Source organism: Phyllostomus hastatus, unplaced genomic scaffold (assembly GCF_019186645.2).
Source record: "Phyllostomus hastatus isolate PE091 unplaced genomic scaffold, TTU_PhHast_1.1 phas_scaffold_1066, whole genome shotgun sequence".
Classification (NCBI taxonomy): domain Eukaryota; kingdom Metazoa; phylum Chordata; class Mammalia; order Chiroptera; family Phyllostomidae; genus Phyllostomus; species Phyllostomus hastatus.
The window spans coordinates 34701677-34722478 of record NW_025334004.1 but is presented as its reverse complement, the minus strand read 5'-3'; the positions used below and the strand labels follow the sequence as shown (position 1 = coordinate 34722478).

The window sequence follows — 20802 nt, the reverse complement described above, 5'->3', positions numbered from 1 at the left end:
GGCGTCCGGCTGCTGAAATGACAGGTGTCGCCCTCTGGCGGCCTTCTGGAGCTTCGCGGGACCTGCCCGCGCGAGAGCAGGGGCTGCGGGCGCGGGGGTCGGGGTGGGGCTGCTCGCGGCGCCCAAGGACTGGGGTGGAACCGGCGGCTTCCGACCAGTGAACGGCCACACGCGGGGCTGGCGGGGGGCGTCAGGAGGCTCGCGGTTCTGCAGCAAGGCGGGGAGGTGGAAAGCCAGGGCCCGAAGCACTCGCCGCTGGACGGGGGTCTCTGATGCCGTGAGCCGCCGGCGCGGGCCTGGAGAAAGGTGGGAGTCCCGCACCTCCGCCCCCCCACCCCCGCGGGCTCCTCAGGGCGCGGGCCTCTGCTCTTGGGCACGGGGATCTCGGGCGCGGGCCCGCGGCCAGGGGTCGGCCTGGTTTGCAGCCGCTGGGTCAGATGCAGGGGGAGGCTGGTGTCTCCATTTCCAGGGTGCCTGTGGCCGTGGGAACGGGCCTCGTCGGCTCGGGTGGTGGCCGGGCTCTGTGTTTTCTTGGAAGAAAAGAGGCAAACCGCGTCTGCTGGTTCCTCTGCACTTTCTAGCGCTTTTCTTAGGAAGCTAATTACTCACTGGGGCCCTGGGCTTCCCTGAGGGGACCTGGGTCAGGGGGTGGGACAGGGGGCTGCGTGCAGTGGGTCCCCCTGGAGTGGGGCCCAGCCGGGACCCCTGCCCACGCCCTGCTCCTCAGGAAAGGCAGCAGCTGGGCAGCTTCCACCTGTCCATTGCTTGTTCAGAAACACGGGTTTGGTTGGTTGTTTAAGAGATTTTATTTATTTTTAGAGAGAGAGGGAGGGAAGGAGGAAGGGGAAGAGAAACATCAATGTTTGGTTGCCTCTTGCACGCCCCCTACTGGGGACCTGGCCCGCAACCCAGGCATGTGCCCTGACTGGGAATCGAACTGGTGACTTTTCAGTTCACAGGTCAGCACTCAACCACAGCCACACTAGACAGGGTGGGATAACTTCAGCTCACCCCTGGGTCCAAACTCCCCTCCCAGGTCACCCCGGTTCGTTTCCTTCCACGGTCCTCGGCAACCTTCCAAAAACTTCCTGCGGTCAGTGGCAGTGAGCTTGGTGTCCTCGTGAACCAGGACGTGGGAAGACCCCTCCAGTGTGGGGGGTGTCTCCAAGCCAGCGTGGGCGGCACCTTCCAGCCCCCGCATGGCCTGCTGTTGCTCGCTCTCCCTCAGGGGACTCCCGAGCGCCAGGGCGCCAAGGTGCGGGGCGGAGAAGTAGGTTCGAGTCCGTGACAAACAGGTCACACCAGAAGGAGATGCCCTTTGTGACTGAACTGAAAACAGACCAGCACTTGGCCTGGCCTGAACACTGCCCGTGACCCCGGCTGTTGGGCAAGAGCTTCCGGACGGCCGCCCCCTGTCCCTCCCGCAGTGGCGGGGGCCTCACCTGGGGCCCCCTGGGAGCCAGCCCAGCCCCCCAGGGCCCCAGTGGGAGGAGCCAGGTGTCCGGGCGCCGGCAGGTGCCTCCTGCGCAGCCTGCCCCTGACAAAGGAACGTGCCGGCGGAGGTTTCCAGGTCACTGAGTGGGTGGCCGGGCTCTTTCAGCCGAATCGCCTGAACTTTTTATAGACGCACAGAGGTGGGTTCTTCTCTTCTTGCTGCACCGTTCCTGCCACCCAAGGTCAGGCCTGTCTTCAAAATCTAAGACAAAGGCTCCACAAAATTCGGTGAATCACACATTTATGCCTTTCTGGGCCGGCGTTCTTCTCGGAGGCCGGCGGGTGGGCCTCTGTGATCTGCGCACTGACTCTCATCACGGGAAGGGCCGCCGCGCACGGCGGGCAGCGCTCGCCTCGGGCTCCGCCAGGCACCCCGCACACGCGGGCCCCCGGGGAAGGCGGCCTGCGGGGCCGGGACCCACCGGGACCCTTCCCCAACGGGGAGGGGCAGCCGGAGGGGTGTCTGCACGCAGCAGAGGGGTGCCCACCCCAGTTGCAGCGGGAGATCGGGGTCTAGGGCCCCTCAGGTGGGCGTGCTCCGGGCTGACGGTCAGCAGTGACCTGTGTGGTGGTTCGTTTCACGTGTCACACGGTCCGGGTGCCGAGACACTGTACCCCCGAGGCCCGCAGCCCTGTGTCCTGCCTGCCCACGGGAGGTGGGGAGCAGCGGGCGCACGGGTGCAGGCTCCGCTTTCCTGCTGGGCGTCCAACTCAGCGCCGCCGCCCGGCTTCGGGGCGAGGGTGCCCTCTGCTGGCCGTCTGTGGTGCCTGCACCCGGGGACCCGGGACGGCAGCCCCTCACAGACCTGCCTCGGCCGCCTCACCCAGCGACCTTGTCAGATTTCTGGCGTTTCCCTGTGTGATGTCGTGATCTGCAATAAGAAATACGAGAGATCCAGCTGGCAGGGGCCACCCAGAGAAGGGCCACGGCACACGTGGGACTCCTGGCCTCTCAGATTTTTGGCCTCTGTCCCCACTCCTGGCCCAGAGCTCCTAAAACCCCTGGAGTTTCCAAGGTGATGAGAGAGACAAGAGCGTCTTTTATGCTAACGAGGCGACTTTGGAGAGCCCCTCGGGAGGGGGCTGGTGTCGGGACGCCCCTGACATGGGGGCTGGAGGAAGGTGCAGTCCCTACCTCCAGGCCCCCAGGGAGGGAGGGGGCTGGAGGTTGAATCAGTCACCATGACCGAGGAGTCCATCCTTCTTGCCTGTGGAACGAAGTCCCCACAGACCCCGAGGGGCTGGGGCTGGGAGAGCGGGTGAGCAGGTGGAGGCCTGGGGGTGGCACTCCTGAGATGACGCGGAAGCTCCGCCCCTTCCCCAGACCCTCTCCCCCGCCCGTTTGCCTGTGTGCCCTGCTATGGTGACCTGGCGATCTGGTGAGGCCAACGTCCCTCTGAGTCCTGCGATCCGCTCTTAGTCGAACCCGAGGGGGGCGTCATGGGACTGGGTGACAACCTGGACTTGTGAGTGGAGTCTGAGATTGGGGGAGGGGGGCCGTCCTGGGGGTGTGAGCCTGGACCCTGTGGGGCCTGACACCACATCCAGGTGGAGCCGAGCTGGACAGTAGGACAGGCAAGTTGGACAGTAGGACAGGCTGCTTGGGACTGGCGTGTGGCGGGGGGACCCTCGTGCTGTGTCCCTTTTACTCAAGTCTCGGGTGGAGCTTGGGTGGGGACGCAGCTGCTCTGCCTCCTCCACGCAGGGGGTCCGTGGGGGACGGTGGGTAGGTGCCCCTCAAAGAGAAGGCCCACGCCCCAGCCCCCAGTCCCTGTAAGGGCCCCTTTGTCTGGAAATGAGGTCTCTGCAGATGTGAGTAAGGGTCTCGGGATGAGGTCCCCCCAGATTCGGGGGCTCTCACACCAGTCGCTGGTGTCCTGATGAGACAGAGAAGAGGGAGGCTCGGGACAGACACACAGGCCAGAGACGGGCAGGGACCGGGGCGCTGGGGCCCCCAGGAGTGGAACAGCCAGGAAGGAGCCACCCCCACCCCCACCCCCGACGCCCTGGAGGGGCCCTGGCCTGCAGCGGGGACTCCTGCCTCCAGGGCAGAGAGAGACGTTAGGGATCCAGTGCCTGGGCCCCGGTCCCGTCACCTCTCCCACCGAGGACGTGGCTTTGGGGGTGCTGTCAGCGGCAGTCTGGGGGGGAGGCCACTCCTGGCAGGGGTGCCGGCTCCTGGGAGTCACAGCCCAGCTCCCGCAGGCTGCCCCTCCCAAGGACGGGGACGCTGACACCGGGGCGGTGGCAGGCGAGGTCGGGACGGTGGGCGGGCAGAGGGAGAGGGCGGGCCCGGGGACGCGCCGCGGTGTGGCCTCGCTGGGAGGAGGAGAGGAGACCGCGGGAGGGGGCGGGCTCCGAGGCCGCTCGGGGGAGTCCCTGGGGCACGACGGGCGTTCACGGGACAAACGCGGAAGCCCCTCCGTGTTTCCTGTCCGGTCCGTCTGCCTCCGTCAAGGTCTGCACCCAGTTTTCACTGCGGGTGGGAGGTTATTTAAGTTTTAATGTCGGTAACTCAGACGAGGGCTGTCACTCTCGTCCCCATTTCTCCCCTCGGAAAAGATCAGAAGCTCCTTGCCAAAAGAAAAATAAGTCGAAAGCCAAATAAATAATGAAACGGCAAAGGACTGCTTAATTTTTCATCAGCAGGTGACAGGAGGCTCCTTGCGCTGCGCTAACAAGGCCACCAGGGGGCGCGCGGTGGTGGGCGGCCGTCTTCTCCGAGGGCCGGGGGTCGTTTGTTTGCAACGGACGAGGCAGCGGTTCCTCTCCCGTCGTGGTTCACTGAAGGGAGACGCGCGTGCCCAGGACCACACCTCCCGGGACTCGGGCTCCGCCCCCGGAAGACGCTGGTCAGTTCAGCGGCAATCTGTTCCAGCTGCCGCCCAAGCGGGCAGGGGGCATGGGCGTCCCTCGGGAGGGGATTTGGGTGCATACTAGGGGCACAGGCAGAGACGTTTGTCACATGCACTCACACACACGCTCACTCCCACACATGCATGCTGTCACGCATGCCCGTGCACACGCGCACACAGTGTACACTCACATTCACACCCTCCCGGGACGGAGGGAGGCCTCCCACGCCAGCACAGGCCGCCCCCCCCCGGGGCTCCGGGGACACAGACGCTGGGACTCCGCCTGCCTCCCGCGCCCTCTGCCCCGGTTCCGGCCCCAGCCCCTGGGAGCAGCTGCACCGCCGCCCTCAGTCAGAGCAGCCCCCGACTCCCAGGACACAGGCTGGCCTCGGGCGTGGTGGCGGCTCCTTCCGGCTGCCACAGCGTGGCGACCCCACGGCCCCTCACCCCTGCCCACCCGGTCTGCTCGGCTTGGTGGCTGCAGACAGACGTCCCGGCCTGCTGCCGCCCACAGACCCACAGACCCCGAGGCCTGAGCAAGCCGGTCTGGACTCACGCACACCCTTCCTTCCAGAGGACCGCCTGCGGCGCTTCGTGCACGGGCCCAGGACCTCGGGGCTGGCCTGTGGCGGTGGCGGTGGCGGCAGCTTCGGCTCGGCTGCAGGAGGGCCGCTGTCCCAGCAGCCTGGAGGGCGGGGGGCACATTCTCTCTGAGGGACTCGGAGCAGAGTCTGGGAGCCAGGCTGGTGGCCCATCCGGGCTGAGTGGGCGCACGGCCCAGTCCCCAGAGGCCCCGTTCTGCCCCCTCCCCTGCTCACCCGCTCGGCTGCCTCATCGGGTGGGTGGGGTGTGGCCGCCCCCACCAGGCCGACCCGGACCTTGGCACTGAGGCCCCTGGGCACTGGGCTGGCTCAGCCCCAAGGTCAGCACCTGCCGCCAGAGGGGGCTTGGCTCTGTTGTGGGCCTGCCCCAGCTGCAGGCTGAGACGAGGGTCCAACTCGAGTTTACCGGGAAGGTGTCTCGGGGGGGCACTGTGGGGGAGGGGGATGGGAGACAGAGCGGGGACACAGGGCGTGCGGAGCTCTGTGCTGCTGGGAGCCAGGACGGGCGGGGAGCTGTGGGCAGAGCTCTCGCCCCAGCCTCCGGCAGCCCCCTCGAGGGCCGGCAGGGCAGCTGCCGCAGCCTGGCCAGGCGAGAGGGGGGCTGAGCTGCCAGGAGGGTCATGGGGGAGCCTCAGGCCCCCAGGAGCAGGGGAGGCCAGATGCTGAGAGGAGTCGCACAACCCAAACGCTCCCTCCCTCCCTCCCTCCCTCGCGGAAGCGGCAGCTCTCTCCAGACGGCGAGCGGCCTCCAGGGGCCCCGAGGGGATGCTCAGGCTGGAGCCAGTGCTGCTCATTCAGGGGGTCCGTGCACGGAGCCCCGCAGGACCCTGGTCCCAGCCTCTGAAGAGCAGAGTGCCACCAGGGCCCCCAGGGTCCCTGCTCCGAGTGGGCCAGCTGTCCAGTGGGACCGAAGGACCAGGCTGCTGGCCAGAGGCACCTGACCTGTCTGGGCAACAACGCTCTCTCGGCCCCAGGGCCCCTCGTGCACGGGCACCGATCGGCACGCAAGTGGCTGCTTCTTCTGGGATTGTGGCCGCCCCTCAGTCTCTGCGTGGACTGGCCCCAGCCCCCGAGGACCCCCAAACCCACAGAGGCTCAGGTGCACGGTGTCGGCTTTGCATGGGGCCTGCACACTCCCTCCCACCCACGAAGAATCACCTCTAACCCCTAGATGACCCCTGACGCCAGGGGAATAGTTGTTATACTGTGTTGTTCAGGGGTCAACTCCGGATTTTTTTAAAGCTGTCATTTATTTTCAGAGAGAGGGGAAGGGAGGGAGAAAGAGAGGGAGAGAAACATCAGTGTGTGGTCGCCTCTCGTGCGCCTCCTACTGGGGACCTGGCCCGCAACCCAGGCCTGTGCCCTGACCGGGAATCAAACTGGTGACTCTTTGATTCACAGGTCAGCACTCAACCCCTAAGCCACACCAGCTAGGGCCGAATTTTTTTTAAAAAAGTGTATTTTCACTCCTCAGTTGAATTCGTGACCACGGAACCCTCAGATCTGGAGGCAAATGGTGCTGCGGAGCCTCAGGCTGGCCTTTCCCGGCCTCTGGACCCTCGTCACCACGGCGGAGACCACCAGGCACAGAGACGCTTGGCTCACTGCACGCTCAGTCTGAGGCTGACTGCCCCCCGGTTTCGGGGACAGGGCTGGATTTAGGGGCTCAGGGCTCTGGCCCAGGGCGTTGGCTAGCTTGACCGTCTCCTCCCTTCTCGACCCCCTTGGCCTCCTCGTGCGGGTCTGCGCTGCAGCCTGGACCCCCCAGGATGCCCACCCCTGGCATGGCTGCCCCCAGGGTGCCCTACTCCAGCCACCAGCCAGGGCAGCAGCTCCAGGACAGCCGGGGAGTCACAGCATTGCCCCAAGGAAGGACAGGATCCCTGGGCACCCACGGGCCTGGTGTGCAGGACTCTGGAGACCAGGAGCGGGGGGGGGGGGCGCCCTGTCCCCACACTGGGGCTCACCGGCAGGACTCAGACCCCGCAGGGCCCCGTGGCACCCACCAAAGGCCGCACGCTGCCGGGACATCGGGGCACAGAAGGCACCCCTCCCTCTGGGACTGTGTGGGGCGCCCCAGGACCGAGGGCACCTGCAGGGCGGGGCAGCGCTCAGCAGAGCGGGGTCGGCACTTGGGTGCCAGGTCGGCACTTGGGTGCCAGGCCGGCGGGGTCCCGGCCGACAGCCCGGTGTGGTTGCCAACGTGGACGGGCCGGCAGTGACGGTTTCTATTTCCAGCCAGCCGCCGTGCAGCCCTTCGGAGCCGGCTGCTCTCGGGTTTAGCAGCCAGCTGCCTGCGGAGTCGGCGGGGAGAGACTAACAGGAAGTGCGTTTGCCGGTGGCGGGGGGGGCGGGCGGCCTGCTGAACGGGTGGCTAAAAATACCCGTCGGTGCCTCGGGGGGCAGAGCGTCAGGGCACCAGGAGGCGGTTCCCCCCAAACGCACAGACGGACGGTCTCCGCAGACCAGCCTGCCCCTCTGCGGTCAGGGCCCTCGGTGGCAGAGCCGAGCTGGCCAAGGCAGAGGTCTGGGCACTGAAGTACCCTACAGCCGCCCCCCCGGCACTCCCCAGCACCATCATGCACCAGCCTGGGCTCCCCACTCAGCAGGGGGTCTGCCGCAGCCCCCCCAGACCTGGGCGGGCCCCTGACTTGCCACGGACGGACGGACGGACGGACAGACTCAGGCTCTGCGGGGTTCCTGGCCCGCATCTGACAGCGAGGAGTTAACGGAGCAGGGTCGAACCTCGGGCTTCAGCACAGCCTGCGCTCCGCCCCCACCCGCAGTGACCCGTGGGGTCTGTGCCCTGCCGGTGGGCTGGAGGGAGTCAGCCTGGCCTCCTGGGGCGGCAGCAAGTGACCAGGCCCCGGCCTTCAGCCTTCGCTGCGGGCGCCCGCTCCGTTCTGTACCCTCCGGCCGGCGGGCCCAGCCCGGCCCCAGCCCTGCCCTTCCTCTGTCCCTTGTCCTTTACTTCCCACAGCTCACGACGTGTTTCTCTTCACACGTCTGCTCCTGAGCCGGCCCGGGGAGGGTGCCCTGGCGCTGGCCGCAGGCTCTCAGAACCGTGTTAGGGTCCTGCAGTTATTGAGCGAGGTCAGTGCGTCCCCTGAGAGGTCAGTCTCCCCTCATGTCCTCCGCCGGCAGTTCCTGGACCCCACCTGGACGGCCCGCCTGACCACGCCCCCGGAGCTGCTGCTGGGGTCCTCATCCTGGCAGAGGGGGGGCAGGTGGGAGGAGACTGAGCCCCATGCAGGCTGTGGGTGGACTCTGGGCCCCAGGGAGTGTGCACCGGGATCCTCCCCAGATGTTTCCAGGTGGCTCTGCCTCCGGGTGGCTCCAGGCTGGTCTCCACCCCCCCAGCACGTGACTTCCCGTCCCTCCTTTCTCCCCCCAACCAGTGTCCGTCAAACCTTTGTCTCTTCCCACTTGCGCAGATGAAGGGTGCGAGCCAGTGCATAGGGCCCGCGGTTCCCTTATCGGGAGATTGTGTGTCACACGGAGCGCAGCTGGCGCCCTCTGCCCCCGACCCGCGCTCCGCCAGCGGGGGCGTCTCCCGCAGGTCTGCGGGGGCGGGGGAGGGGTGGCGGCGGAGGCCAGCCCCGGTCCCGGGCCAGCCAGAGTTTTTAGGGGTTGCCATCAGTCTTTCTTTCACGGTCTCTGAGCTTTGGGTCCCGCGTACCCATTCTCAGGCCAAGAATTTTTGTGGTTACCTGCCTTCTCTGGGCATTGCTTGGTCCCCTTTTGTTTTCTGTTTGACCTGCTGATTCCCGAAGAGCTGTCCCGGTGTGAGAGTGAGGCCGATGCCAGGTCAGCGCTTCGTCGCCTCTCCCGTCAGAGCCGCCGGCTGTCCCTGCCAAGGCTCCGGGGAGCCGGCCGCCTTCGCGGATCTGCAGAAACCGCGCGCGGGGGGCGGGCTACAGGGACTTCGCTTTCGGCCGAGTGTGGCTCGGCTGCCGACCCGTAGGGCCCGTCCGCGTCCCCTGTCGCTAGGCAACCGCCGCGGAGCGGGAGAGACGAGAGGCCGGACTGCGGCGCCATGGACCCGGTCATCACACAGGAGCTGACCCGCGCTGAGAGCCAGCAGGGTGCGCGGGGCCGGGGCGCCGAGACCGCCCCCGATCCGCGGCGCGTTGGGCTGGGGCGGGGGCCGGAGGCCGGAGGCGGGCGGCTGCCCTTCGCGCCCCTGGGGCGGGGGGCTTGGTGGGAGCGTCCGGTCGCGGGAGGGAGCAGCCCTGGGGCGGCCAGCCTGACTCGGGCCCCTGTTGGGCCGTCTGCACCGGCCCCCGCGGTCGGTGCTCACGGGCCGTCCTCATCGGCCGTCCCGACAGATGCCGCCGCCCTAAGGAGGGCTTACGAGCTGATCAAGTCCGCTAACCTGGGCAAGTCCGAGTTCGACCCCAGCGAGAGCTTCAGCCCCGACCTGTTCGTTCTGTGCGCGGAGCAGGCCCTGAAGGTCGTGCTCCCGGGGACCCCGGGCTGGGGCTCTGCCGGAAGCAGCGGGGGAGGGGGCTGGGGAGGTGCCCCCAAGAGACACTGCTGGGCCCGCAGTCCTCCGCGCGTCGGGGGCGCGGTGTGTTTACAGCGACCCGGCGGCGTTCTCCCGCAGATGGGGCAGCCGGAGGTGAGCGAGGACTGCATCCAGATGTACTTCAAGGTGAAGGGGCCGGTCACCCAGTTCCTGGGCCGCGCGCACCTGTGCAGGGCCCAGCTGTGTGCCCCCAAGTCCACGGACAACCTGGTGAGAGCGGCCCCGAGCCACCTCCTGCGGTTTTGTCCCACTTCCTGTGGCCCCTGGGGCTTCTCCGGCACCGACCCAGTACCGACCCAAGGGGAGGCGTCTGCCCTCCTGTGCTTACCCCTGAGGCTGCCTCCACGCTCCTCAAAATTCTGTATTTTGTCCTCCTTCCAAAATTGTGTCTGGCTGCACAGATCTTAGAATGCTTTTTATCGGGAGTTAAATTTCCTGTCGGTTTCCTCCTTGAGCCCTAGAGTCCGACTTGCATCCTGTTGGACACTTGACCTGTGCCTCCTGGCGTCATGGCCATGGCCCCCCAGCCGCCCCTGAGCTGGGGGGAGCGTGCAGGGTGGAGGCCTTCCGTCCCGCTCCCACTGGGCCCGGGGCTGCCGGGCCGGCTCCGGCGGGCCTGGTGTTCACGGCAGAAGCAGGAGCCACGGCTGCTACGTCTGTGGCGGCCTGGATTTCCTTGTGCGTGCTTCCTGTTTCAGGAGGAGTTTGAAAATTGTGTGACTCAGTACATGAAGGCCATCAGCTTCGCCAAAGGGGAACCCAGGTGGGCTGTGGGTCTGGCCTTCCCGAGTGGGCCTGGGTGAGAGGGTTGGGCCGGAGTCCACTGCGTGGTTCTCTGCTTGGACAGCAGGCGTCGCTCCTGCTCTGTGTTTTTGATGCGCTTCAGGGTCCCGCAGGTCTGTAAGGCAGAGCAGGGACCGTCCCCATGGCTGCCCCCCCTGCTCTGAGCAGTGGTTTCCGGGACCTGCAGGTGACCTTTGCCAGCTTCCTCCGTCCGCCTGTTTTCACCGTCCCCTGGGCTCTCGGGGGTCAGCGTCTCCGCTTCCTCCCTGTGCTGCCCCCACTGGCCCGTCCTTCCCCGGCCTCCTCCTGGGCCGAGGCCCCCTGTTTGTGGGGGTGACGGGGCTGAGACTCCGGCACCGTCTTCTGCCCAGTCGACACTTGCTTCATCAGAAACAAACGTTCCCGAAACGGCTCAGCCCGCACACAGCCTCTTTGGACAGGACTCGGCAGTTAAAGGAGATCTCGGTGTAAACCCTGGGTTCTCTCTCGCACCGTCCCACCCTGCGGCCGGCCCCCCGTCCCGGGTTCGGGGGTGGAGCCCCTGGCCCTCCCTCTGAGGGGTGACTGAACCATGCCCTGCAGCCGTGAAGCGGGGCCCGTGGGTGTCGTCATGGGGGGGGGGGGCGACCCTGGTCACTGCTGCACACCAGGGTGTGGGGGCACCTGCACAATGCCTGGTGGGGGGCCAGGGGCCGTGGGCGCTGTCAGGGCCACCTTTACAATAGACCTGGGTGCAGCCAGGGAGAGAAGGAGCGGGCCTCTCAGTGAACCCGTGAAGGAACCAGCAGCCTCGTCTCACCGCCAGTGCCCTGGACCCCTGCCCTCCCTGGGTGACGGCCGTCTAAGGCCGGCGGAGAAGACCGCCAGGCCCCTAGGCCCCTGCAAGGTGGAGCCGGCCCGAGGGGCCCGCTGCTGGAGAGTGAATCCACCCCTGGGATTCCGACCTGGCCTCCCTGCAGCCCACAGGAACAGGCCTGGCTTCCTAGGGGTGCCCTGACCCCGACACTTCGCATTTCCTGTTTAAAAAATTTTCTTATTGTTATTGCATTACACTTGTCCCAGTTTCTCCCCTTGGTTCTCCTCAGCCCAGCTCAGCCCCACTCCCACAGTCAGTCCCCACACCGCTGTCCGTGTCCACGGCACTCACGCAGGCTCTTTGACTAGTCCCTTCCCCTTCTTTCCCCCAGCACCTCTCCCCCGTCCCCGCTGGTCGCCGTCAGTTGGCTCCCCGTGTCCCCGCCTCCGCCTCCTGTGTCTCCTGTGGGGGCACAGAGCCCGCTCCCGAAGGCCCTGCCCTCCCTCGTCCACCTGCCCTCCTGGCGGACTCCCGGCCACTTTTCAGGCCTTGGCAGGATTCCACCTCCTCCAGGAAGCCTCTCTTGGTTTCCCCTGCTCTTGCCTCTCCTTGTCTATCCCTTGGGAGCCACAGGAGGCCTTGCTCTGTGGTGTGTTTCCATGGGGAGCCGGTCACTGTGTGGAGTAACCGGATGAGTGAGGAGGCCTCCGGTCCAGCATCGGGAGTCCGTGGCCGGGGGGCCGGGGCCAGGGCTGAGCGGAAGGCCCCCCCCAGGAGGCCCATGCACCTCCGTTCTCGCAGTGCGGGCCCTGCGTCTCAGAGGGGGCTGCCGCCCTCCGCCGCAGACGGAGTCCTCCCAGGGGAGGGCGGGGCCCGGGCTGTGCCGCTGGCCGCCTGGCAGACGCCTCCTCCTGGACGCCGCAGGTATTACTTCCTGGTCTTCAACGCCTCCGTCCTCTACTGGCAAATGGCGAGGCCCTTCCTGAAGCCAGGGTACCACCACCACCTGATCCCCAGCCTCTCCCAAATCGTGAGCGCGTTGAACCAGACGCAGGACGAGGATGAGGACTGGCAGGCGGAGCTGATGCTGTGAGTGGAGGTGCCCCCCGCCCCCCCCCCCCGGCCCTGGCGCCGCCCCACCCCCCACCCCACCCCGGGCCCTCCCCAAGGGGGCAGTCGCCCACAGAGTAGGCGCAGCCAGAGGGTGGTCTGGGGCGAGTTGTCTGCGGGTGGGACGTGACCCTCTCCAGTGCCCCGCGTGTCCCTGCGGAGCCCCCCGTGGGCCCGGGGGCAGGAGTCCGTGGGACAGGAGACCGGGAGGGGAGCTTCTGAGACACTCGCAGCGGGAACCGGGGCCGCCCACCGGGGCTCCGTCTCTGCTCTCGCGCCGCCCAGGGAGCTCCTGGAGTGCTACCTGCAGGCCGGGAAGAGGGAGGAGGCCGCCGCGTTCTGCGCCACCGCCGCGCCCTTCGTGAAGGCCCACGCGCCGCACCGGTACCGGCAGGTGTTTGCCGCCATGGTAGGTCGGCCGGCGAGCCCGGGGGCCGGGGGTGTCTTGTCCCCTGTGGTCGTTGTTCGGGAAACGGCAGAGAAGCCACTGCGGGGCCCGCACCTGCAGACACGGACGGAGCAGAACAGAGAACCTTGGGACCGCACGACTCGGAAGCGGCGGGGTGTTGGTAAAGGGGAGGCCATTGCCGTGGCAGCGAGCACGGAGACCCGGCATACAGTTCGCTACAGTCTGTGTGCCGCAGAGCGAGCTGCACAGGGAAAGCTAAGCACGAAGCACAGCGTGGTTGAGGATCGGCGGCGCGGGTTAACCGCACAGTTGCTGTCGGGGGGGCGGGGGGAGCGTGTGCTGAGCAGTCGCTGCGCACGAGTCTGGACCGCAGCCCGGCCGTCCCCCCAGACGCGAGTCGCCGTCCCGTTCCCCCCCACCGCAGGTGCGGCACGGCCTGGTGAGCGAGCTGCAGCTGAAGGAGGAGAGGAAGTCGTCCGTCGGCCTGTCCGTCACGTTCCTCATCAGCCAGCTGCAAGGGCGAGTGCCTGCGGGACGGCGGGAGGCTCCCTCGCGCCCCACTCTGTCCACGAGGGGCGGGGCTGCAGGACCCCCCCACCCAGCGCCAGGCTCCTGCCCCAGGGGAGGCTGCAGAGTTGGCCAGGGAATGGAACCCCGCTGGAGGGGCCAGAGGGAGGGTAGGAGGAGACCTGCCCAGGGGTGCAAGCCGCCTGGGGCCTGGCACCCCGCCCGGCGGGCCCTGCGTGTGCGGCTGGCCTGGCAGAGGGGCTGGTGCGCAGGGTCCTGGGTGTGCCCCCTTTCGGGGTCATGGGCAGGAAGCCGGGCCCAGGCACAGGGGGCGGGGGGAGCCATCCGGGGGAGCCCAGGAGTGAGAGGGTTCGGCGGTTCATTCTAGGCCTCTGTCCAGTGGGAAATAGAGCTCCATGGACATAGAGATTTTAAGGGTAATTTGAAGAGGACTGACAGCAGTTTGGTTACTTACTGTTTGCATTCACTGCAGAAAACTGGATAAAAACGATTTACCTGAAGACGTCGACAAGGTGCTGAAGGGGGCCTATAAGCAACTAGGCCAGTACAACCCCCAGCGCGGCCCCGCGATCGCGGAGGAGAAGTGAGTGTTTTGTTTGTGTTTGCCCAGCTTCACGGCTGCGGGGGGGGGGTGCGGGGCTGGGGGGCTGCAGGGGAGCTGCAGGGGGCCAGCATAAAATCGGTCACTCCAGGAGGAAGGGAAAAGCAGGAAAAGCTCCAAAACTCCCCCTCGTGCGCCCCCCACCCCTCATGCCCGCCACGTGGAGGTTTGGGGATCCCCTCTAGTCCCTCTTGTGCCGAGGTCGGCACCCTGCGGGGAGCCCTCTGGGCACGTAACTTCACGTCGTGCTTTTGAAAGTCACACTCAGCTCCAGCAGAAGTGACTTATTTTTCGGACTATAAGATGCACGTCCCCCCGCCCCCCACCCGGCCCCAATTTGGGGAGAATAATGGTTGTTAATGCTGCTGTTGAGTTCTGTTTACACTTATAGTGGTGACATACGGTGTTATTCATGTTATTAAATATTTTACCACATTTTTCACTTCAAATTTTTTTCCTCTAAAACCTAGGTGCGTCTTATGGTCCGAAAAGCACAGTGTTTTTTCTTACAGGATCTCCCACCTGTCGGCCGGCCGCATGCCGTCTCCGCAGGTGGAGGACGAACATGCCCACCCCCGTCCCCGAGTCCCCGCCCACAGCACGCCCAGTTCTGTCCCCGAGTCTGACTCCCCCGAGCCTCTCAGAGTGCGGGGGGACACTGGTGTGACCTCCCGGGAGCGGGAGGTGGGGCCAGAGGCCGCTGTCTGAGCGTCCCCTCTCGCGGGGTCCGCCCTGCCCTGTGCTCGTCCTTTCCTCCAGCGTTACCTGCAGGGACGGGGCAGGGGACCGACGCCTGGCCACTGGCTGCTGTGACCGCTGGGCCTTCTGCCGGGCGTCTCTGGCCGTCTGGGGTGCAGTGCTTAGCCCGCGGGGGTGTCTGGGCGTCCACTCAGGCGCTGGGCCTCTCGGTTCCCGGTGGTTGTCGGCTCCCCTGCGCTCCTGACGTGGGGGGCTTTTTGGCCTCTGCCTGTAGCAGTGGTTCTGGATGTTTTTTCAGCTTGTCATTTGATCATTAACTTGGGGTGTTGTGGGCTGAACAGTATTTACCCAAAAGATGGCGTCGGGTCCCAGCGCTCACTGCCCCGTGGAAATGGGTCTTTGCGGACCTGAAGGCGGTCCGGGGAGGTCAGGTCACAGCGGGCCGGGTCCTGGTCCGGTGACTTCTGCTTTCAAAAGAGGGGACATGGGGACTCACCCCGGGAAGGAAGCCTGGAGAGAAGGGAGGTGCCAGGGTCTCTGCTGAGGCCTCCGTTTCGTCCCAGCAGCTTCAGAGGAGGCGCGACCCCGCGGCCCCTCGACCTCAGCCTCCCGGCCTCCAGAACCGAGCGGTTAACCTCCCGTGGTTTCAGGCCTCCCAGCTCATGGGAGCTTGCCACAGCAGCGCTGAGCGCCCCAGCGGGGCCGGGTTGTCTGCCGCCAGGGGGCAGGGTCGGTCGCCTCGCCGGGTCTGTGAGCCCTCGGGGGCAGGTGCAGCTCCGGGCGCGGTGGCTCTGGCCCAGCGGGCCTCCCCACGTGACAGCGTGCTCATCCCCGCCAGCAAGGGACAGTGGCTAGCGCAGGAGAAGCCACTGTGTTCTGTTCTTTCCTAAAAAAAAAAAAAAATTTCTTTATTGATTTGAGAGAGAGGACGGGAGAGACAGACAGACATGGGCTCGCTGTTCCGCCTGTCTCTGCATTCGTTGGCTGATTCTTGCGCCCTGACCAGGGATCGAACCCACAGCCTGGGGTGCTGGGCCGGCGCTCTGGCCAGCGGAGGAGCCACTCGGCCAGGGCTCTCTGCTCTGTCCCACTTCCTGCCAGGGCGAGCGCGCCTCCCGTCCCCCCCGCCCCCCGCTGCCCCGCGGACCTCTCCCCCGCGCCCCCTGCCGACGCGGCGCTGCTTCGCGTTTGGTTTCAGAGCCCTTGTGCTCTTTGAGCTGGCGCATCTTGCTCTGACCTTGAAAAGTGAGGACGTCTCCTCCAGCTGCCTCGCAGACTTGAAGAATATGGCCGGCAAAGTAAGTGCCCAGGGACCGTGGGTGCCTGGCTGGCGCCCGCTGCGGCCGGACGTGAAGGGGAGGGAGGGGCCTGGAGCCCCCGGGGGTGGGGGGGGGGGGGTGGGGCACGTGTCCCCGTCTTCTCCACGTGCGTCCTCCAGGCGGCGCTGTGAGTGCGCACGCCACGCCCCTCCCTTCTCCCGTCGTCGGGGGCGTGGCCCGAGTCACCGCGGGGCGTTTGGACAGTGCGCGCCGGGGCCGCCTGGGACGTGACAGTGTTCGCGGTCGCGCGGCACCCGCCCCACCCCGTCACCGGGCGTTTAAACCCTGCGTTTGTGGCGCCGGACCTAGAGGGCTGCAGCGAACGCAGCCCTCATGGCACGTGGGGTTCCCCCCCAAGTTCACGGCCCAGCACTAGGCAGTTCTCGCTCGGAGACTGTGGGCACTGGTCGTGGTGCCGCTCACGCTGCCCGGCGGGCAGGCGGGCGGGCGCGCGGGCGCCGTGTCGGGGCTGAGTGCCGTGCGGGCGAAGGGCGTGGACGGGCTCGTCCACGGGTGGGGGCTCGTCGCAGCGGGTGGCTTCGGCCCCGTGGCGGTGAGGAGCCCCGCCCTTGGAGCGGGAATGGGGGGAAGACGGGAACACAAGCGCGATGCCGAAAGGCTGTTTCAAGGCCCCCTCCGATTGACGGCCCGTGGCCGGAGCACGCGAGACCTCGGGAAACCCAGCAGCCTGAGACGGCGCGGAAGGCCCGAGCCGCTCCCACCCGCCTGCTGACGGACACGCACCGACCTCAGGAGAGCCCGGGCGCTGGCCGGCGGGAGTTCCGATCCTCGCTGCCCGCGCCGGGCGGCCCAGGGCCCCCCCCCCCCAGGGGTGTCGTCCTCTGCTTTCACGCAGGACGCGTCACTCCTGGTCCGCGAGACCGCCCCCGCTCAGACGCGCATCCGCGCCCTCCGCCCGGGGGCTGCCCAGGTTCTGTCTGACCAGGCCTCAGGTGGGGGCTCCCACGGCCCCTCCGAGGTCCACTGCATCACGAAGGACTCGGGTGAAGAGCCAGGCGGACCATCCGCGGGGGGGCGGGGGCCTCTGGGAGGGCGCGGAGCTCGGCGCTGTCGGGGGCCGTCTGGGCGCCGCCTCCCGTGTGCGTGCTGGCCAGCCTGGCCGCTGTCGGGGTTTCCTCCAGCCGCCCTCCCCCCGGAGGAGCTCCGCCCAGACCGAAAGGCACCAGCCTCTGACCCGGGCGGCTCCTCCCGGGCACTGGCCCCTCCGGGAGCTACCCGGGACGCCAGCTGGAGTCGCCTGGGGCGCACTGGGTGTCAGGGGCCCTGTGGGGGCGCCGGGCAGAGACCTCTGTGCAGTCACCCCACAGCGACACCCCCGTTAGACCGTGGCAGGTGGGGAAACGGACTCACGTGCAGGGGGGGCAGGGCAGGCAGCGGTGCTGCCCTTTGGGAAACACGGCAGCAGGTCTGCCCACAGGGGGGCTGCCGGACCGCCCCTCCCCGTCCTCGCCCCCTCCCTCGGGCCTGGACCCTGACCTGCAGGGGCAGGTCGCCCAGGACCGTCTGCCAGAGCTCAGGACAGGGTCCCCTGTAAAACCCACTGTCCGTGGCACAAACTGCGTTCTCTGCTCTATTTAGAAGACAAAAACCTTTTTTCGGTCTCCTCACACCTGCGTGCTCTGGGACCGTGTGCAGTTTTTAAATGTGTTTTTCTGCTGTGACTGGTGTTCGCTGGGTGTCTGCCTGGCATGCGGGGTTGTCACTTAAAACGGTCCTTGGAGGCGGTGGCGTGCCCGACGGTTCCGAAAACATTTCCGTTCCGGGTTCCGCCCACAGGACCCCGGGAAGCTCATCGAGACCGAGTGCCTGGAGTGCGAGCTGGAGGCGCTGAGGCTGGAGAGCAAAGTGAAAACCTACGCCCGGGCGGCCGTGGAGGTGAAGCCTCTCGGACGCCGGGCCGGGCCGGGCCGCGACCGCGAGGCGGGAGCGTGGTGGACCTCCGGGCCGGCCTCCGCCTGGCCCTGCTGCTGGCTCCTGTGTGCCGGGCGTGACGCAGCCTCCCTGGCAGGGCGGTCAGGGTCCAGGGCAGCTCCCGGGGGCCCCTGGGCCTGGCGGCTGGGGGGCTGGGGGGAGACTGTCTGCCCCGGCTTGGCCCTCCTGAGGCCCATGTGGACCTGCCGCCCCGCCTGTCACGCACACTGATAACACCGGCCCTTGGTGAAGGTTTTCACGTCCCCATCCTGACTCCCGTCCAGGAAGGCAGAGGTCGCCCCCTGCCCTGGTGTGGGGCCATCAGCCTCTCTGGCCGGGAAACCTGAGGGCCCCAGGGATGTGGGGCGGTCCCTGCAAGGGGCAGGGGCTTGGCTGTTCGGCTCCTGAGCTTCAAAGACGTGCCCTGGCTGCCAGGGGGTACGGGGTCGGGAATCCCAAGCTCGCCTGGCCCCTCCGGCTCAGGGGCAGCATGAGGGGAGCCCGGAGGGCCCTGGGCGAGGGTGGAGTGGGGGGGCCTGTCGTCCAGGTCCTGAAATGCCACAGCCAGTCAGTCCTGTGTGCCGGGCAGGCTGTGGTCTTCGGGTAACACACGCGAAGGGCGTGAGCCCCAGTACACGTGTGAGACCCAGAGGCCCGCAGCCTGGAATCCGCTGCAGGAGGGCCGCCCAGGGGCGTGGGCAGAGAGTCTCTGAGGCGAGCAGCCCTTCCAGGGCCCCAGGCACTCTGCCCAGGGGTGTGGCCTGCCGGCGACCAGGGCTCGGGCTCTTCCAGAGGCAGGCGACCCGCATGCACCTCCCACGCCCCCACGCCGGCCCCTGTCTCCCGTGCAGACCCAGCTGAGCATCGTGCAGAGACTGGACGTCGCGCTGCAGCGCGCCATCGGCCTGGGCGACCCGCAGGTCATCCACGTGGTGTGCACCACCCAGTGGAACCTGTGCCTCCCTCTCCTGCAGCACAACCTGCGGCAGCGCCTGCGGCAGCCGCTGACCAGGATCGCGGAGATCCTGGAGAAGGTGGACAGGTAACCCGGGCGTCTGTGTCCTGGCCTGTCTGCTCAGGGAGGGCCATGTGGGCGGGGAGGGCAGGAGCCTTCCCACCAGGGACGGGGTGAGATCCGGGTCGTTTCCCCGGAAGTGCCGTGAGCAGGACCACGAGCTGCCTGGAGGGAGGGAGGGCGGGCGGCTGCGGGCGTTGGGGGGGGGGCAAGGCCGTCAGTTTGCCCTGCCCAGGGCCAGGCTGCCCTCACCACCTGCTCACGGGGACAGACAGATGACTAGATTCAGCTCAGACCTCAGAAGCCCTGGGCCAGCGCAGTGTCCCCTGTGCCCCGCGAGCTCCAAAGGAGGGACCTGCTGCAGCCCGATGGGGCCCGGGGTTGGCTGTGAGCCAGCGTGCACCCACCTGGGGTCTGGAGCACGCACCGCTCAGGTGGGCACTGGGCTCCCCGGGCAGCGTGATGCTCCGGACCGTGGGCCTCTGCCCTTGCGGTCGAGTTATGCACCACACGGGCTGAAGGTCGGTCTCGGGCCAGGCCCCACGCTGGGCCCCAGGGCTGCATAGTTTGGGGGGGTGCGTGTCTGCACCTGCACCTCTGTCTGCAGCCGTGCCTGCACCTGCAGTCGGCACCTGTACTCTATCTGCACCTACACGCACCGACAACGACATCTACACTTACACCCAGGTGCACCTACCCCCACAGTCCACTCCTGCACCCGAGCTCACCACGTGTCAGTAGGCCAGCCGAGCTAAGTGCTGAGAAGACCCTCGTAGCAGGAGGTGGGGAGGGGGCCCTGGGGAATGCAGCTTGTGGCAGGTGGTCCCTGTCAGCCTCTGGGCTGCTGTGAGGCCTCATCAGAGACTGGACAGCGTGTGTGTGTGTGGGGGGGGACTGGGGAGGAGGAAGGCCCGGGAGGAGAGCCCCACAGACGGCTGGACCCGGAGCCTGTCCCGGCCTTGGGGCTGTGCGGTCTCCTGAGTGGGGGTGGGTGTCCGAGAGCCAGGGCGGAGGAGGGGCGTCCGCGATGGCTCTGCTGCCGCTGAGAACAGCCCGTGGGCGGAGGCGGGGGGTGACGGAGCAGAGGGGCAGGAGCCGGCCGAGCAGGGCGGGGTGGGGACGGCCCTGGAGGCTCCGTGCTGCCGGGGGCCTGGGCAGTGGTGCCCGTGACGGTGTCCCCAGCACAGGGAGCTGCCGGACGACCCCTGCAGACAAGGGGACTCAGCCCTGGGGGCGCAGCAGGTGTGAGGGCCCCACTTTCAGAGAGAAGTAAGCGAGAGGGAGGCTGGGGAACAGGCACCGGGGCTGCAGACAGGGAAAGGGGGGTGTGGAGGGTCGCCCAGGAGGGTGGGCCGCCAGCAGCGGGGCCCTGGGATTTGGGCCCCGACTGCAGGGAGGGGCCTCGGGGGGGCTGCTATGCTCAGATGGGGCGGCTGCAGCCGAGGCCACAGAGGCTGGAGCAAACGCTGGGCAGGCGCAGGCCCGCAGGGTGCGGGGGCTGTGGGGGGCCGGTGTGGGGGCCTCGGGCGTGTGCAGAGACAGCAGGGAGCGGGGAGCTGCCCGAGAGCCCCGCCGTCCAGGCCGGGGTGGGGTGACGTGAGGGCACCGGTGGTCGGCGGGGAGGGCCCTGGCGTTGCTCGCGCCCTCTCGGCAGCTCTCCCGGCAGGGACCCCGGGGTTTCTGCGCTGCTGCTTCTCGGTTGGGGGGGGCAGGCCTCCTGTGGCCTGCGGGGACCCCCACCCCGTCCCCTGTGTGAGTCCTCGAGGAGGGGCAGGGTGGGGCGCCAGGGCCGCCGAGGGTCCCCCTGACGCTGCGCCGTGGGGCGCCCGCAGCCTCGAGGTCCTGCTGCGCTGCCAGGTGCACAGGGAGCTGGCCCACATCGAGGAGGATGAGGACCGGCTGGAGCCCGCCATGCAGCACCTGACCAAGGCCATGCGGCTGGACAGCTCCGGCCTGTACCAGGAGCGGCTGCGGACGGCCTTCAACCGGCTGCACCTCTGCTCCATGCTCTACCAGAGCCCCGAGCGCGCCGAGGACAAGGCCACCATGGCCATCGAGCAGGTGCCACCATGGAGCCCCCCGGGCCCCCCCCCCCGGCGCCGCCTCCGAGCCTGAGGACGCTGGGCCCACA

At 67.7% G+C, this 20802-nt stretch overlaps 1 protein-coding gene across 1 annotated transcript in view; it reads left to right on the top strand.

Annotated features, from left to right (window-relative positions):
• Positions 1 to 8987: 8987 nt before the first annotated feature.
• Positions 8988 to 20802, top strand: part of CFAP46 (cilia and flagella associated protein 46) — a 56148-nt gene continuing 44333 nt past the window's right edge. The window contains exons 1-12 of the mRNA XM_045854401.1: positions 8988 to 9036; positions 9280 to 9404; positions 9558 to 9689; positions 10178 to 10242; positions 11983 to 12147; positions 12454 to 12577; positions 13002 to 13096; positions 13578 to 13688; positions 15604 to 15703; positions 17522 to 17620; positions 18508 to 18698; positions 20504 to 20732. Of these exons, the coding sequence (XP_045710357.1) occupies positions 8988 to 9036; positions 9280 to 9404; positions 9558 to 9689; positions 10178 to 10242; positions 11983 to 12147; positions 12454 to 12577; positions 13002 to 13096; positions 13578 to 13688; positions 15604 to 15703; positions 17522 to 17620; positions 18508 to 18698; positions 20504 to 20732 (1485 nt within the window). The remainder of the gene's footprint in view (positions 9037 to 9279; positions 9405 to 9557; positions 9690 to 10177; positions 10243 to 11982; positions 12148 to 12453; positions 12578 to 13001; positions 13097 to 13577; positions 13689 to 15603; positions 15704 to 17521; positions 17621 to 18507; positions 18699 to 20503; positions 20733 to 20802) is intronic.